At 40.4% G+C, this 18367-nt stretch overlaps 1 protein-coding gene across 1 annotated transcript in view; it reads right to left on the reverse strand.

Annotated features, from left to right (window-relative positions):
• Positions 1-11099, reverse strand: part of PXDC1 (PX domain containing 1) — a 50200-nt gene extending 39101 nt beyond the window's left edge. The window contains exon 1 of the mRNA XM_054058104.1: positions 10966-11099. Coding sequence (XP_053914079.1) covers positions 10966-11006 — 41 coding nt within the window. The 5' untranslated portion in view covers positions 11007-11099. The remainder of the gene's footprint in view (positions 1-10965) is intronic.
• Positions 11100-18367: the final 7268 nt, after the last annotated feature.

Here is an 18367-nt window from a genome sequence, read left to right on the forward strand (position 1 = left end):
TCTTAACTCCTTAAGGAAGTGGTCTTCAGAAAGCCCAAGGGCTTGGTTTGTGACATGGAGTAACACTGAGGAACAATCCCTGGCTTCAATGCTGGCCGGTGCCCATCAGGCTTGGAAGCTGCACTGCTGAGAAGGACCTTGTGGTGGTAATGAGTGGCAAGCTGGGCACTAGCCACAACCTGCCCAGCAGCCAGGAAGGCCAGCAGCATCCCAGGCTGTACCAGTAGCATCACTGGCAGCAGATCAAGGGCAGTGGTTATTTCCTGTTACTTGGCATTCGTGAGACTGCACCGAGATTATGGCATTCAGTTCTGGCCCCAGGGTGAGAACAAGGACAGTCACGTAGGACATGTCCAGGGAAGAAGGGCCAGGGGCTGTCACACAGGTCTGTGAGGAGTTGCTGAAGGACCAGGACCACAAATGGCCACAAACTGAAACAGAGACAGAAAAGGGAAAACTGCCCATTGGGACAGTCGGGCAGTGACTCAGGTTGCTGAGAGAAGTTGTGCAACCTTGGTCCTTGGAGGTTTTCAGGACTTGACTGGATAAAGCCCTGAGCAACCTGGTCTAACATCATTGCCAATCATGCTTTAGGCAGGAAGTTGGACTACAGAACTCCTGAGGTCCCTTCTAACATAAATGGTTTTATTAAAAAACTACAAAGCAATAAAGTTGAAAGATATCTACACAAAGAATTAATTAAAAAAAAAATCCACCCCTTGTCACAGCAGAACTGTAAAGTTTCAGGAAGCAGTATTTTTCAGATGCAATGGATCAAACCAAAACCAAACACTCCCTCCTCTTCCTCAACAATATGTAATATTGAGCCATTATACTAAAATCTACTCCAGATATCATTATCTTACTCTTAAACTTTGTCCTGACCAGTCACTTCAGAGATTAATGCATTTGGGATTGAGAAGAAAGAAATCCTTTCCCTTCCTCTGGCAGGTATTCACAGCAAAGCAATGAAGGGAGTGTATTATTAAAGCTTAACTGCCGTTGGAGCTTTTGAAATAGACCTTTTGCCTGTTTCTCCCAAGAAAATCCCTCTACTCTACAAACATAAAACCAGACTAAATCCACTAGTGTCATCCAGGGAGATTCTTATCTTATTTACACTGGCCCAAGACTAAACAAGTCCCCAAGAAAGAAATTCCTCTTGATGTACATGATGGGGACTGAGAAATGCACAACTTACTGAATCTCAGTATAAATAACTGTATAAGAAAAAAAAAAATCACACTAGGTATTATGTAACAAGAATTAAAAGGTATCAAAAGAAAGCAGTTGGTACACATCAATCTTTGTTCGCCCAGGCAGGATTACATTCTCTGCTCCTAAATTTATGTGCCATGTAAGTTGGCCAAAGGGGTCTGGGGGACCTGAGCGGGGAAGGCTGCTCTTCCTAAAGTCCTCTCAGTGGTACAGGGATATGCATGAAATGTCCAGAGTCCTTACTGCATGTCCCATCAAAGGGCCATGCAGAGTACTGCCTTCTCACAGAAACAAAACGAGTCAGAAATGACTTACAGTTTACTGCTGCATTAGCTCTTTTAAAATTGACACTCATGAGCTTGGTTTAGTTCTTCATAATTAAGTAAGTGACCAATTTCTCAAGTTAGTGATGACCAACTTGAGAAAGATGTGCAGGATCAGGTTCCACATGAAGAAGAGTTTTTAGGTAGAACCTGAGTATATTACAAGTTTTTGATCTGGAAAGACAGTCTTTGTGGCAACTTATAGGGTAAAGAGTAAGTTTTGCGCTGAAAACTTACTTCATTCCACTCTTTGAAATGCTACACTTTTCAAATTAACTCCCATTCCTGCTTGGGTAGTGCAAGTTTAAATACTCCTTCATATATGTCTGTATTTTAAAAAACACTACAGAATGAACCCCCCCACCCCACAAGAAAAATGCTTTAGGGAATTTGTAGGAGGGTAGAGCTTTAATAACAATATGCAGAATAAAATATTTAGATCATAGAAAGTCTTTTCAGAAACCAGCCTTTCAAAAAGTGGATTTTCTCTGGCAGTTCTGTGGTAGAAAGCCCTGCCCATGAATCTTCTTTGCTTTGAAGTCTTAGCACTTTTGCAAATAGGAAAAAATGAATCTAGAGCACAGGGTCTGTAATTATACTCCATCATTCAAAATAAGGGTGAATAAAAAGCACATGCTTCCTTGAGTCTTAAAGCTGTAATGCTCATGACCATGAAGGAGATGGTAAAGCCTTGGGATAAAATTCCAGCTTTGCTGAAGTTGACAAAGGCATGGTAGACATGAGATTTTACACTTCAGTTTTCACTCCACGGTCTTGAACCCAGCCTAGTGCTGGTGTAGGTCTTGTTTGAATGTTGGTATGCAATGACACACAAGCCCCACATGTCAATGGGAAAAACCCTGTATGCAAAATTTGCCTTTTTGTCTGCCTCCTCCACACAAAAAGAAACACTCAAGCCTTTAGTTAAGTAAATAATACAGGAATTTTCAATACACAGAAAATAAATTTTTGTATGTTCAAGAAGAACAATTTTCAATTCTGGATAATATTTAGCAGCCTGTAATTACATGAAGTTTACAAAGCTTTTCGTTGCAAAATATAAGAGATAATTAAACCCTTTCCTTCAAAGAAAGTATGATGCCATTCACTATAACCAAGGTTATAAATGGGGCTAATGAAGAATTTTATTATGTGTATGGACTGCATTTTTTTCACGAGTGTGCTCTCTGTCTTCAACATACCCCTCTCGACAGAGAAAGATGTTCCATAAACAAGCTAGTGTTTATAATGGGGAAGAAGGCAAATGATCACGAATGATTGTATAAAACAAAGATTAAAAATAGTACTTTTACATTGTATATACATCCTAGTAAATGTAAGAAGGAACTATAAACAGTCAGATGATTTAATACTTCCCTTTCTTGTAACATTTCCAGTGTGAATTTTTGGAGTTCCTACTAACAATCCGTGACAGAAAGTAAAATAAAGAATAACATTTAAAAACGGAAATCCCATTGCTCAGTTTTGCTTGTCTACAAAACATGTATTGCACGCAAAAGAAGACAAAGGAAGTTAAAAAAAAAAAAAAAAGCAACATCTTCTTTAGTCCTGGTGGAAAGCAGAAGAATATCTATGGCGTATTTGCTGGCAAACTCTTGCAAACCGTCCTGAATCATGATGGCTCCCATTTAGGGAGCAATTTCACCCACACTTGAAGTGAAAACTTTCATGAACATATGTTTGATTACATTACAACATATTGCCATGCCTATGAATCATTCTACGACTCTACCATTTTATGCAGCACCATGTGTATGTTTAGCCACACACAGTGATACACTAAAGATCAGTGATACAGGTCACACATACTAAGTATTTACCATTTGATCCAAAGGAAGCGTATTTTAGCACTACTGCACTCATACCTTGCCTGCAAATTATGTTTTGTGTCATGCCCAAAACGCTATAATTCTGGTTGGATGTGATCATCTGCCATGGATTGTTACCAAGACCTGGCTAGAAGTAATACAGTTTTGGTAAAGCTCTCTTAGAAGTCTTTCAGGTCATTCCTTCTCTCTCATCACTTCTGGTACAGGCCTATAGCTCCAACCCAAGACACCTGTTAGTACTTTACCTTGAGCTTAGCATATATTTTGTGTACTCTGTTGCAACAGGCAATATTATGTTGTTATGTTCAATTGTGCCGTGAGTATATCTCCGCAGGATATTACAAACATTTCAATTTTAGATTCATTTTCAAAGACTTTGGGTAGTTCTGAAGTTCCATATTTACCTTCATTTTAATCTGCTTTCAAAGATTAAACCTCAAATGTCTTTGCTGTATCCAAAGAGAATTAAATGTACCAGAAATGTTAAAGCCTATAATATCATATTTGTTTCTTCTGCCACATTTATGGTCATTCCTTGTCCTGTGCTACATGATGGATTCATTTCCCTGAAAGCCAAGGTGGGACAGTATAGAAGGTAACAGGTTCTGTTATACTATTAGCATGCTTTAAATGACAGATATCTCTTACGGTCACTGACTGTAACAAAGCAGTCATTCAAGTGGTTTTGCACTATGTTAACTGTTCCAGGGTCATTTGGACTAGTAAATGAAATAAGATCTTTTCTTGACATCTATTCTCCTCCCAAAGGAGAAACCAAACTAATTCAGATAAGCACAACATAGTATTATTACAGCATGTTGCACTGGATTACACAACGCTTCCAGACTAATGCTGACTTCTCCCTTTGCCTCTATAGTCCCCCCTCAGCAGTAAAGAGACCAAAAAACTTGGGCGCGAGATCTTCCACTGTGTAGAATACATCCACATAGTCTCAAAGCCGATACCTGACAGTGTTGGAACTCAAGAACTTCAATAATTTACTGTAGTTCAAAATTGAAGTCCTTATACTATCTAGTAGCAGAAAAATGTGGTCCAAAAGAAGTTAGGGAATAACAGTATCTATTGAATCCTTCATGTTGTAGTTTTCATTAAGACCACAATGATTTATTATTTCTCTGACTGTAGGTTTAGACATTCTAGGAAAAAGTAACAGTAAACACATCAGAGACTAAAGGAAGAAAGAAAATGAAGTTCTGATTTGGTGTGACTATTTAAAGATAAACAATATCCCCGCTCATGCATGCTCTTTCCTGGTCTTTCTGACATCACTGGATTTTGACTGACATGCCTTTTAAATCCTGCCTGAAGAAAAGACTTTCCTAATTGGAGACTGAATAGCTCAGAAAGCAAAAATGAGGGCTAACCCAAGACCACATCACCAGAATTTTACAGTTAAGTAAACAAGAGACAATGAGAGAAGAGTAGAAAACTGAAGGTGCTCTGGAGACCCAAAATCCTCTTGGTGTCACCTTTGACCTCCACTGTGGTGTGACCCCCACAAATACAACTGGCAACTGTAATTTAGATCATGGGAATAGGGGGGCTTTTCTTCACCCCAAGTGTTTGTCCTTCTTAACTTAGTGATAAATGCTGGAGTGGAAGATGACATCTGACTCACTTCCACAGTAACTGATTGTGATTTCACAGAAGAGTCATTATGTTATTGACTCAAACAGAAGGAAACTGAGATAGATAAATAATAGTTAACAATTACACATACACCAACTATAATGATTTGCACTTGTAAAACCCTTCATTCAAGGAATTACAGCTCATCAGAATAAATATCATGGAAGATACATGGAAAGCATATATAATAACATATTTTATCAATGACAAGTGTTCCTACTCGATAAGTGGTTCAAGCATAACATGGACAGATACTCTAAAAGGTTGCTTCAGAATAAAGCACTGAACCAGGATCAAGGAGATCTAACTTCAATTCTCCCCAGCAACAGAGGTTTCTCCTGAAACTTTTAACGAGTCTCTTCTAATCAGCATTATCTGTGAAATGATTTTCTCTTGTCTAAAAAACTCCAGTATTTCAGTAACTTTCTTTAACTTGTGTCAGTGCCATAGGCTTTTCAGCATGTTAACAGAGACCAAGCCTGAATGCCTTGACACAGATCAAGAATTCAAATGTGATCTAAACTTCAAGCAGTTTTGTGGGGGTGCAAACGATCAGTTTGGCTACAGGACTTCACCTTTGCTAATTCTCTTCCATAATTAAAATTCTCATCCCAATAACAGGTTTCCAATCCTAACACTTCAGAAGCACAGATGGTCAGCAACCACTCTTCAGTTCAGTTCAGTTCGTCCAGATACAGACAGCATTTCTCTTGGTGTCTCATGGCCACAACATGATGAAGTATGCATTTAGCTTTGCTAAGGCAAAATGGCTCAGAAAACAGCATATTCAGGACCCCACAAATAGAGCTTCTTTCAGCTACCTGCAGAGCAGAGCTGTTTCATATGCTTTGGTCCTTTCTTGCCCAAACACAGCAGTTCGTTCACCTCTAATTATCCTGATAAAAATACTTAAGAGATCAATCCAGAATGCAGACTGAACTAGGTAAAAGAAGAAAGCCTTGCGTTTGTAAAAACAACAACAAAACAGTGGCTTCACCCTTCTGGTTGCATAGCATAGCCCCACAAACAATTGTTCTGGTTTCTGTTTGGAAAAGGAGGGCAGCAGAAACAAACAACACTCAAATCTAACTGGTTCTGTATTCTAGTTTCATTTCAGACAGCAGCAAATCTCACATTTACTTTATTAGAACTTAAGTTTATACATGTTTGCTTCTATTTGTCACTTCAAAAGCTCAGTTTGTCAAAACTAGTTCCTGCTCTGAGTTTCCCCTTAAGCACTTCAAATGCTCTCTGTCTAGACACTACTTCTATATATCAGCTCAAAATTATTTTCTGAGCTGTGCTCAGTTCTGGGCAGTAACTCCCTCCTGTGTGGTAAGTGCTACAAAGACCTTCCCCTTCAAAAATTGAAAGGATAAAAGTGGCATCTTCCTCACATAGAAACGGCTCTCCCTTCCCTTTGTAGACTTCATGGAAAATGTTTTAAAATGAGTTTTCATTGAAACTCTTCCCACTTTCATTTGCCTACATTTTCATTTTGAGAATTGTTACAAAAGGAGCAGAAGAGCAAGTTTCTACATTTGGTTGGTTGTTTTAAAATCCATCAAAAGTTTTTTCTCCTCAATTTCATATCCAAAATGTTTTCCAGGAAAGGAAAATAAAAAGTAATAGAAAGTAATACCAGCTTCTCTTCTTTCCACCAGCAATATTAGTTTTTTAAAGAAAAAGAAAAGAAAAAGAAAAGAAAAAGAAAAGAAAAAGAAAAGAAAAAGAAAAGAAAAAGAAAAGAAAAAGAAAAGAAAAAGAAAAGAAAAAGAAAAGAAAAAGAAATTATGTTCCTTCTATACACATACATACATTGACTTTTCTATCATCTCTGACAGAAATCTAGGACATTTAGGAGAATTTTACTACTCTATTGATTTCCCCTCATGATTTTATTCATGTTTGCAGAAAATGAGCATAAGCATATTAAGAGCTCATTTGGGAGAAGACCTTATCAGAAGTTGCTCTTGTTTATGGAATCAGACAAGGCATTCCCAGGCACAGCACAACCCTGCTCTGTTAGCAGCTCTATAATGAAAGACAGATTCGGCTTTGCCCATTACTTCCTGCTTTAATAAAATTAACAGAAGGGTTGAAATTTCAAGGGCTGGTATGTGTTCAGCCAAGACTAGTAGATGACTTCTGCCTTCAGCAGCAAGGAGGTAATTCCACCCTCAAAGAGCGTGATAGCTGCTGACATCAGGAAGGAGCCTGGAACACCTTCAAAGTCAGGCTCAGCCTTTACTTCACAAACACAAAACCGGAGGAACTCCATGTATCCGTGGCACTGCACTTGGGACTGTACACCAACAGAATTACTCTGAAGTTGAATCTTGGTTACTGGGGACAACAGGGGTATTTGGGTACACCAAGAACCCAACACAGAACCAACCTAGGCATGCTGAGACAAAACTAATGCCTCTGTGAGGAGGAGAGGAAAAGGAAATTCTTCACACATACACAAACAGTCTTCTATCATTTGAAAAGGGTTCTTTTAAGGACACTCCACAAGGACAGGTTTGGGAGTTTTTTTGATAGCTGCTATGTCACTTCCTTCTTGTCTGGCAAAAGATGAATTGATGCTTTTTGACAAATTCATACCCACAACTCAGATAATTCCTAATCAGCCATCACATACCGTACAATTTAAAACAGCATAAAAATAAAATAATGTGGAAAGTTTGGAGTTTTTAAGAACAACCTTTTACAATTTCAGCTTGAACTTGCTGCCACCAAAGACAGTTGGTGCTCTGGAGCTTGCAATAGTGGTAGACCTACCTTTCAGCTCTGAACACTTGATCCAGAAAGAGCTTATTTTCGGTCAGCTCTTCTGAAAGCCCAGGTCTAATGGTAGAGGACATTACCGCTATACCATCACTTAAAGACCATTTGCAGTTACAAGCTTAAGCAATTTTTAAATAGGAACCACTGGACAGTATGTGCACTGGGCTTGCTGGTGTATATGTTTGGGAACTAAAATAAGGAAGCAAAATAAGAAAGATCTCTTTGTATTGCTGGATATCGGCCTACTGAAGCTGCAGAACTGCAATTCCCGTGAACTCCTAACCTGGCCTTGATGAACTTAGTAATGCAAGGGAAATTAGAGCTTACAATGTAGAAAAGAAGACTCCTAGAAGAGAAGACATGGAAGGTTAATATGAGACAGTGAAAAGGCATTTTTTGCACCTGAACATTCACTTACACTTTCATTGCAAACATAAATGGGACAGTTGTAGGATAAAAGATGAAGACCACAGAAATGCCTTCTCTGAAAACTTTACTAACAGTATTCTAATACATTCAGTGCATCCTTTTGAGACTTATTATCCACACACATTAAGTTCTTATTGCTGCTTTTAAAGCAAAAGGGTCTCTGTGAAGACCCTGGATACCTTAAGTGATGGAGACTGTCTAAGAGCTATCGATGCAGAAGCACATACAGAAACAATATTTTCATGTTCAAGCTGATGTTCTTGGGCTCTCAGTATAAACTTCCATCACTGCTGAATCATCAGTCCTAACAGTCTAAGGAAAGCTGGAGACATCTATGGGCAGAAACCTATTGATCTGAGTTGGAACAGGTTTAAAGTCCCCTTCCAACAAGAAGGTGAGATAAAGAATGTCTATTACCTCGTTGGCAGCCTGGGCCACATCTACAGTTGTGCAGATCACACAACAGCAGGTACTCCAGTCTGCTGCTGCTCCCTCCCTTACCTCAACTCTGTTTGTCTCCTGGCATAGAATCACAGAATCATAGAATAGTTTGGGTTGGAGGGGACCTTAAAGATCATCCAGTTTCTCCCCAGCTTACTTGTAGCCCCCTTCAGGTACTGAAAGGTTGCTATAAGGCTCCTCGGAGCCTTCTCTTCTCCAGGCTGAACAACTTGAACTCTCTCAGCTTGTCCATGCTTTTGAAAACTGGCAGTCCGAAGGCCAAATGGCATAGGGCAGTATGGGGCACATCAGAACGCCCTGGTAGGATGGACTAAGGAAGGGAGGAAAGGAGCAGTGAGAACTCCACATGAGAACAGAAAGGAGGCTGTTGTACAGCAGCACTAACAGCCCTGCCAGGAATTTGCAGGACATACACTCTGAGAGGGAGGATGGTAAGAACACAGAATATTTCTAGTCCCAAGAAGCACCACAATGTAAAAATCCTCCCAAGTGCCAGGAAATACAGTCTACAGGAGCAACAAAGAACATAACCTTGTAGTTCAAATGCAAAATCAAGTTATGCCGTGTCTTAGTAGGTGACCTCTTAGATGTATGTATACATGCATAACAAGATGAGACAGTCGTGTGCAAAGGAAGAACAAGCACTGGTGATTGGATATAAAATGACGGGCCTTTTCAAAATAATGCACTTGTTTCAGAAGGTTTAGACTAACAGGCTTTTAGAGCAAGCCATTGCAGTCCACCTAACCTCACAAAGGCCACAGAGCTGTAGAGCTGGAAACCAAAGATTTAATTTGAATATGATTCTAGATCAATTTTGAAAAAAACTTCCAGAAAACTATCCCAAGGTGGCAACAGTCACAGTGCAAGGACTTCCAGGGCTGTGTCAAAGGCTCCTCTCAGGTCAGACTCCAACTTCAAGAGGAGGTGGACTACCTTCATGGAGTTTCAGATCTTACCTAGAACCATCATCTGCACCTGGGGATCGGCATCTGGAAAATACATGTGTATATGCAACAAGGGAGAAGCACAATGTGCAACTTGAATTTCTCTCCAAAGGAAAAGAGCAGCAGGCAAGAAAAATAAGACATTCCATATAAAAAGGGAGGAGTTGGCTGCAATAAATGTGACAGCTCAGAAACAGCACTTTCCAGTTTGGAGGCAATAGAAGTGCAGTCACAAGCAAGATTCAAGGCAGAAAAAGTCACAGAGGTTAATTGCCGAGAAGAAAAACACCAGATGTGAAGCACCAGCTCACAAAATCACGAGTTTTGCCACTGATTTCAGTGCAGTCAAGTTTTTCCTGCACATTTCTTCTTTTATGATTTTCCTACCATAATATTAACTGTTATCTCATTCACAAAACACACAATTAACTGTACCCTGCATCTTCTCAGAAGACCTGTGAATTGCTTGTTTGCACTATAGCAAGGGAGAGTTAGTGCTATATTTGGGACCATTACCTTGGTTGAACCTGAAAATCTGCTGATTTTTTACTTATTCAGTTAATTTCTTTGTTTGTTCAAAACCACTGACCTATGAGGAAAGGACTTTGCTGGCTCACATTATATCATTTAGTGCAGCGTCTACAGAGCATCTTATAGTGTTGGTAAACATAATGCTAGAGTAGCAGCAGCAATCCTGTAACTGAGTCACAAGGGACAACTATAATAAAAACTGGCAGCATAGACCCTGAATTATCTAGGCTGAGTTTCTTCAACTGATGAGGGCTTTGGAAAACACTGCAGAAAGAATTTTGAGGTGTACTTGGGTTTAATTTCTCTGCGTATTGCCCAGAAGTCAACTAAATCACTGCTAACAGCTGCTGGAAAACCCACGTGATGCACAGTCAACTGTTTTTAACCTTTTCACTTCAAACCTCCTCTATGACATTTTGGTACTTGCTGTTGTTTTTACCTGGAGTTTGTATAGGTTTCAAAGAATCCTAGACCTCACTTGAGGCTTTCTGGTGAACAGGAGACACAGTGCCCATGCTGCTCTGCTTTGGGAAACAGCTGTCAAATTAAGAAAAATGTCTTTTGTTCTTAAATATTTTTCTCTGCCCATTGTTTTCAATTGACTTCAGTAACTCAGTGTCAAGTAATTAGTTTACAAGGTTCGTCAGGATGCAGCACTCAAGTCATGATTCTTAAGGAAAAACAAAAGAAAATGGAAAAGACTGTATCCAGCGACTATTGCTGCTAGGGAGTGAACAGCAGGCAGTCAAAGTGTTTGCTTCTTACCTGGAGGATGAGATAATTGTATCGTGCAATCTTCTTGGCATCTGTCACCTTGATGAAATGATAATGCAGAGCTGTTCCTGCACCCTTCCATGATCTCACAGGTTTAGCCACCACATAAGCTCTTGCTTTGACTCATGTGGAAGACGGTTACTGCCAGTCTACATCCTGTGCACTGGCTGCAAAACAAAGGTAAAAAACCAAGGTCCAAATGCATCACTCATTAAAGACTACCAGGGTTTCCTTTCACTTGAGATTGCAGTGCTCGGAGTTAAGAAGTTTTATTGCTATCACGTCAGCATGGGAAGCCTTTGATCTGTGAAATCATTCATCTTGCCAGCATTTCCTCTCCTGAATTTATGTCCTTCAGCCAAGTCAATCTTCCCAGTGTTTCACAATGTTGCAATTATCACTGTCTCTCAGCATCAAAGCAAGCACACGGTGAGGAAGCCTGCACAGGTAACCACAGGAATGGCTCGGGAGACGCAGCAGAGTCAAGCTGGTGAGTAGTGCTGAGTGACATTATCTCCTGGAGGGGTTCAGCTACCTTCCCAGCCTCTAGTAAACACATCTTTCCCTCTGGCAGAAAAGAAGACTCATCACGAGGCATTACCTCCTCCTGCTATTTGTGAGCCTAATACAAACTTTGAGGTAGCTTGATAATTTACACAGAGAACTTTATTAACTTCTAATGGATCCAATTACAGGAGGGAGAGCTATGGCACAAAAGCAAAGTAAAGCACCATGGCTTCAGTTTTTGAAGGTAAATAGGTGATATTTACATGGCATTAAGAGGCCTAAATGTAATTTTTGAGAGTAACTTAGGTCTGTGGACCAAAGTCTTGATGACGTTCAAGGGGATTTCAGTTCAGTCACAGCCTGAGGTGAACTTCAGCCATCTCCATCACACAGGCCATGCAAAAAGTGGAAGGACACCCAGTAACCTTTAAAATTTGACCCTGGGTGCCCATTCATTACCCACTCTTAACTTTAGCAATCTACATTTTATTTCTTTTCTAAGGGGTTCAAGCCTTTACTATTCTACAGCAGAGTGAGCAAACCACAGACCTGATAGAGGGTACAGGCAGCACTTGATACACCGTTGCAAATAATCTGGATCCACCACATCCAATTTGTTTCAAAACACAAAGGCAAAGTGGTCTTTTCAAATAGTACAACAACTAGTAATAATACAAAATATTTACTTCAGAGCAACAACTATTTGAAAAGGAAATGTAATTTATCTTTATGTATCCTTTAGATATCTTTAGATATCCCTGTTGTATCCAAAGCCACCTTGGAGAGCATTTATAGGAATGGTTGGACCCATGATCTTAGAGGTCTTTTCCAACCTAGTGATTCTATGATTCTATTATTCTGCAAATCAAAGGAAAAAAGGGCATGAGAAATAACACAGCCACTCAGGTGAGCAGATTATCCAACAGAGCATGAACTCCTTGGTAATGTCAAGAGAGCTCTGCAACACAGAAGAAAATGGGATTCTTTTAAGAAAATGGTTGTAGGTAAAAAAGAAAAATACTCCAAGGAACATCAAAATATGGCCAAAGCATGTGATTTGTAGTAAAAGAATCTCAAAACTGTTTTGAGAAAGCATCTCTCTGAAAAGATCAGACTGCAGAAAATTTGCTACCTTTGTAGAGGTCCTGATTTTCAGAAGCAAATGAACGACAGTCACGCTTTCTTAGCTCTTCTACTGTGGATCACACATAAGGATCAAGAAGTAAGATCAAACAACCCCCTCAAGTTTCCCAATAATGCTATGAAACATTGGAGAACTGCCCAGAGTTTACCAGTAGAAGCATGGAGCCCCTGAAGGCCTTTTGTATGAAACCCCTGCTTAAAAAGAGCATAAAAATGCACCCTTTGCAAAAAGCCAGGCCCTGCAAGATGTGGGCTGTTGCTGAAGATGAACACCCCCAGCTCAGGGTGTACAAAAGGGTATGGGATGGAGCTGTACATGGGGAAACAAGCAATGCAGGACTGCAGTGAAGTACTGGGTGGGTAATGATACGAAGCGGGTAATATAATAGGGCAATCATTTTGCATAAAGGCCTAGGTCCTTTTCAAAGCATCCTTTTACTTTAGCACACGCTTGAAGTCCTAAATAAGCATCATTTGAGGCAATGGTGCAGATCCTTGTAATGACAGTGACATGAGGAAGAAGTACCATATGCCTTGGAAAGAAATTTCTCAGGAAACAGACAGCAAAAGCCAAGCAATACCTGTAAAATCTGAAACTGTCAGATTACGATTCATTTCCCCGGGAAAAGAGCTTTTCATGAATGCTTAGAAGGTTCTGTGTATTTTCCCAGCCCCACAACAGCTATTTTCAACATGGCATGTGATCCAGACAAAAACATTCAGTCACATAACTCTGCTCTGGTCTTGAACAAATCCTGGCAAAGTTAATCTCTGCATGGACTTTCCCATATATGTCCTCCACATGAAGCTGGCTTCATTTGCAGACCCCACACATTTCTATGGGTCAGATAAGAGTGACTTGCAATGTCAGATCCATGGTGGGAATTGTTGTGAGCAACTCTCTGCCAGGCAACAAGGGACGGAGATAACCTAGGATGCCTCTGCCCATGTGGAGGTTATTTCTGCAGGTGACAAAAAGGTTCTAAGGGAAGCTTCAGAATGCCAAAGATGCCAGATTCCTTCTTTGCAGAGAGCATAAATCTATCACCACTATCTTGTCAAGAAAAATTACTTAAGCAGCTGCCAAGCACTTGATAAAAGGTCAGCATTGCTACAGTAGCCAAAGCTGTGTTGGGGACACCAGTTATGTAGGCTCAGAAGTCCTACAACCTAATTTTCATAGGAAACATCGAGCATTTTGGTGGCCGGAAGGAAAGCAAGTTGTACTGAGCCAAGGAAATTATGTGGGAGTTAGCAGCTTCATTGAAATTTCCAGTTCATTGCTTTCCAGATCTCTCTTTTGTAAACTGTGGATGAAGTTTCTCTAATTGACGGAAGTGTTTTGAGAACAAGCTAATGTTTATGAAAGTAGAATGGTCACAGTATTATTTCATTGCATCCAACTTCTCAGTTCCTGTGAATCATTGTTCCATAACAAGACCTCAAACACTCTTAACAACTGTTTCTTTACATTCATATAGCTGTTCAAAATGGATTCATATATGAATTCATGCTGTTCAGTAGACAGATCTTCATCTAGACCACTAAATGGCCACTATTATTTCAGGCAAAGATCTTGAGGCACATATTCCTCCATTATTTCAGTCCATGGCCCAGACTGTGTCTGCAGACAGCATTACAGCATAGGCACACAGAGCAGTCCTCTGAATGTTCCTAGTAAGAGACTGCAGAAACAACATGAACCAATGAAACAAACAACAAAGAAAAATACATGTGAGTAAGATTTCCCTGGCTTCTCATGTGAGCATTTCCATTAGAGAGAAGAATCTCAGGGCTGGGGTGTCTGAGCTGGTCATCCACTTTCTAGGTTGCACCAGATGCTGCACATTATCTGTAGGAAGCAAAAATGACCTTTCTAGGAATATAGACGGTGTCTAAAAGGAGCTGTTGGATTGAAACTGCAGCTACCAACAGCTAACAAAAAAAAAAAAAAATAAAATATCAATAATGCATTTACGGAATAAAAGCCCAGACCAGAGGAAGCATATTCCAGCCACCTACTACCATCTGAGAGAAAGGGGCAAAACTCACTCAGCTAGCTTAAAGGCTGTGTAGCTAATTCCTCTTGAGTTTTCCGTTCTAGACAACGTACCTAAATAGAAGATATTTTTTCTCGCCCACATACATAGCTAATTAAAAGTAGTCATGGTGTTGCGGGACATCTGTAATTGCTCTTGTGTGGAAGCTCTGTATTCCACTGGTAATTGTAATTATTGTCCCACTGCAACCAACTTCAGCTTCACTAAATCAGCCATTTATTTTCTCAGCTGTCAGGATCCTGGCTGAAAACACAGGAACTATTCAACTCCCACCCTCCTCTTTCACACTGCAAATTACAAGAAACCTCTACATATTCTTCAGTTTTCGTAATACATTTTATTCCTTTAACTCGGAGCAGATTTCCTCCAATAATGTACACATTCAAAGTAAAATCCAGTTCCTTTTGGATGGCAGGCATCAAATACAAAATAACTCTTTGCTTCTTTTTTGTTTTCCTACAGTTATATATCTCCCTTCAAACTGCTGTTAGACAAAACTTCAAGCTGTAACACGCAACACCACCAAAAATGTCCTGATCCTACATCACCCCATAGTCTCAAATACAAGTTGGACCTTCAACCTGTGTTAGAACTAGGCAGTTTCATGTGAATTTCATAGAAACAGTAAATAGCATCACTTTGTTTTTGAGGGACTTCCTTTGAAATAGATTTTTCAGACAGTTCTAAATTTGGCATCAGTGCAAGCCCGCAGAGTTCATTAGAAATAGCCTTATTTACTGTGCCTCATGGAGAAGAAAAATGGCCTGAGGCTCTGGAATTCCTGTCACTTGTACGCACAGCATCAACTTTTTTAAATTAAGAATTCCCAGTTGTTCCTGGGAATTTCAGTGCTGATTTTGGTGCAGGCAAACTATCCATGGAGGTATGCATAGGAACCTGAATCCCTACTCAGGAAAGAGTGGCTAAAGCAGGGAATGCCAGCACTGCTTGCTTACACCTGGACCTTGGCATGCTTTGGGGCTAAAATAGCCAACTATATTAAGGTATATAATATGTTATATAACACAAAGCATCAATGAAAATGAAGTTTTGTGGATGGATGCAGCAACCTACGTGTTTGGAATAAGATGATTGAACAATTTAAATTAAAAGAACAGGAGAAAAAATAAGATAGCCAAAACAACTATTTTGACATCCTCAAAACAAATTCTGCTTTGAAAATTGACTAAATGTAATTTTTAAACTAAATTAAAGGAGGTTTGAACAAATGTAAATGCCTCAACAAAACTTGGATGCTGCCAAAATATTTTATGCAGTCAAAACAGTTTTGTTTTGTTTACTTTCCCAAGAAAAAGGGAGATTGGGAATGAATCGCTTTTATTTGTGCTTTCCTCATATGCAAATAAGAAATTTGCAGCATGTGCTAGAGTCGCCAGTCAATGTCACATCTTGTGACTTGACGTGACTAACCCACAGAAGGTCTAGTGGTTTCTGACTGGCTGCTGCTGCAGTGGGAGTGCTTGCTAGCCCCAGTGAAAGCTCCCTGAACTCTCAAAGGAAAATGTGACTTCCACACATAAAGCTGCCCACTGTTGCAGCGTTTTGCTCTTCAGCCTTGTGCTTGCACTACAAGACTGCCTTGCAATGGCAAAATATAAGGCTCTAATTAAACTGGTTTTAAACACTCATCATTCCTGAGATTTCCTTGCAGTGAATCATGAGTTTATTTCCATATGCCTGTGCCAACCATGCCTGCCGCGGTGGCACTGAAGCTGCTAGCAGGAAAGGGCTTTGCAGGGACAAAACCAGGTGACATTAGTTACCGTTTTTACACTACCTTTTTTCCTCACCAAACTACGTCTTAAAGGTGATAGAAGGAAATGTGGTGCCTGGGGCTGCTTGCTGGCACCAGGCAGAGAGACACCCTCAGCTGTGGCTTTGGATATGGCATAGGTGATGCTGACCTGGCGCAGACCTGCTCCAAAAAACAGGGCTGCTAGGAGACAAAGTGGTAAAACACAGTGACTTCCCCATTGGGCTTCCTTCTGTGAGAGCACCCATCACCTGCAGAAGGCCCTCAGCACCAACCAGCTTCATAAAAGCATCTTTTGCAGGCAGAGTCAGAGAGCTTTCCTGGCCAAAATAAACACAATTCTGAGCATCTTCACCTGCCACGGCAGGCCATGACCAGAGCCCTGCTGACAGCTGCGGCTGCTAGGAAAGCTTATTTTAGCAAACCACCGCTGCACACCATATGCAAGCTACTGCAGCCTCACCCCAAAAGGCATAGCACCCAGCAGGCTGGGATGCTTGCTCCTTCCTGATGCTGAGCTATTTTCTTACCTTTGCTATGATTATCACAGCCCGCTTCCACCCTTTTGATTTCTTCCTGACTTGATCTCATGGCTCTGCCAGTGACATTCTGAACTGACCTGCCCAGCACCAATGCTGCAGCCAGTTCACTTCCAGCAACTGCTTTGCTTTACACACCACTTGTGCCTATTGCAAATGAGCACAGTTAGGGAGGAATCACACATGAGACGGGTAGTCTAATTGGCTACACCTCCTTTTTCTGTACCTTTTTCTACACTACACTCCCCCAGAGCAATATAGAGAGCCTGGAAGAGTGGCACGCATTACAGAAGCAGTGCTTGCAGCAGGCCTGGGAGCATGCACACCCTCTGCTCTCTGTGTTAGCACGGTGTCTATGCTTCAGCTTCTCTATCTCTAGAGCAGAGCTGAACACCTGGGTCATGCTGCAGAGGTTAAAACTCAGCTTTTTCAGTCCTTTCAGCAAGAGGCCCATAATACAGGAAACAGATTCAATGTGGTTTTGTAAAATATTTTCTATGTTTTGAGTCTATTGATACAGAATCCTTTTTCACTAGTTTGCCATGAGGTATGACTTTTTAGATCATTGTATTTTGTCAGTAAAATGTCATGTTTAACATCAAGTTTGTACATTCCTCAAAACCAGGACACGTTGGATAGGAATAACGGTACAGATGCCCATAAATTTATACAAATAAAGTTTAAAAAACAGTTTTGAAATCAGCACATACATGTTTTTGTTCCTCACCAATGTATCTCTGTCACTTTTACACTGGGACATGATTCCAGATACTGCCAACGATTTCTATTTTATTCTTGCATTGCAGCAGGTGCAGAGACAACCTCTGTCTATTGAGCCATAGCAATGTGTTTGATTTCAGAGACTCTTATCAGCCCTGCCACTGAGTGGTTCTTAAGCCAAAGTCCTACTTCAAAAGGAAAATTCATCAACATAAACATGCTTCCTTAGCCTCTCAAGATTTTCCAGTTAATCTCTTACCAAATAACAGAAGCGCAGTCTCAAGAACCCAGGGGTAAAGGATATCAGGTTGTGATGAGTACCTGGCAACTTCCTTTTCATTATCTTAGGAAACAGATAAATTCTTTGCAAGCTTTGTGCTAGCAGAGCTTTCAGGAATTGCTGCCTACGTATAATTCCTATTCCTAAGGAGGGGAAAAAAAGGAAATCCAGCCAAGCGAACCTGCATTCACAACTGACTAGAAATGTAAAGAAGATTAGACACTCCTAAGAGTTTCTGTACTTTTTTACAGATGCATAATCACCTCTTTGGATTGGATTTTACTTCAATACTTTCAGCTGCTTCCCTTGCTACAATTTACACCTGCGTATCTCCCACTTGACTTGTCATTACTGATAAAGCTTACATGCC

The sequence above is a fragment of the Cuculus canorus genome, chromosome 2 (assembly GCF_017976375.1).
Source record: "Cuculus canorus isolate bCucCan1 chromosome 2, bCucCan1.pri, whole genome shotgun sequence".
NCBI classification, from domain to species: domain Eukaryota; kingdom Metazoa; phylum Chordata; class Aves; order Cuculiformes; family Cuculidae; genus Cuculus; species Cuculus canorus.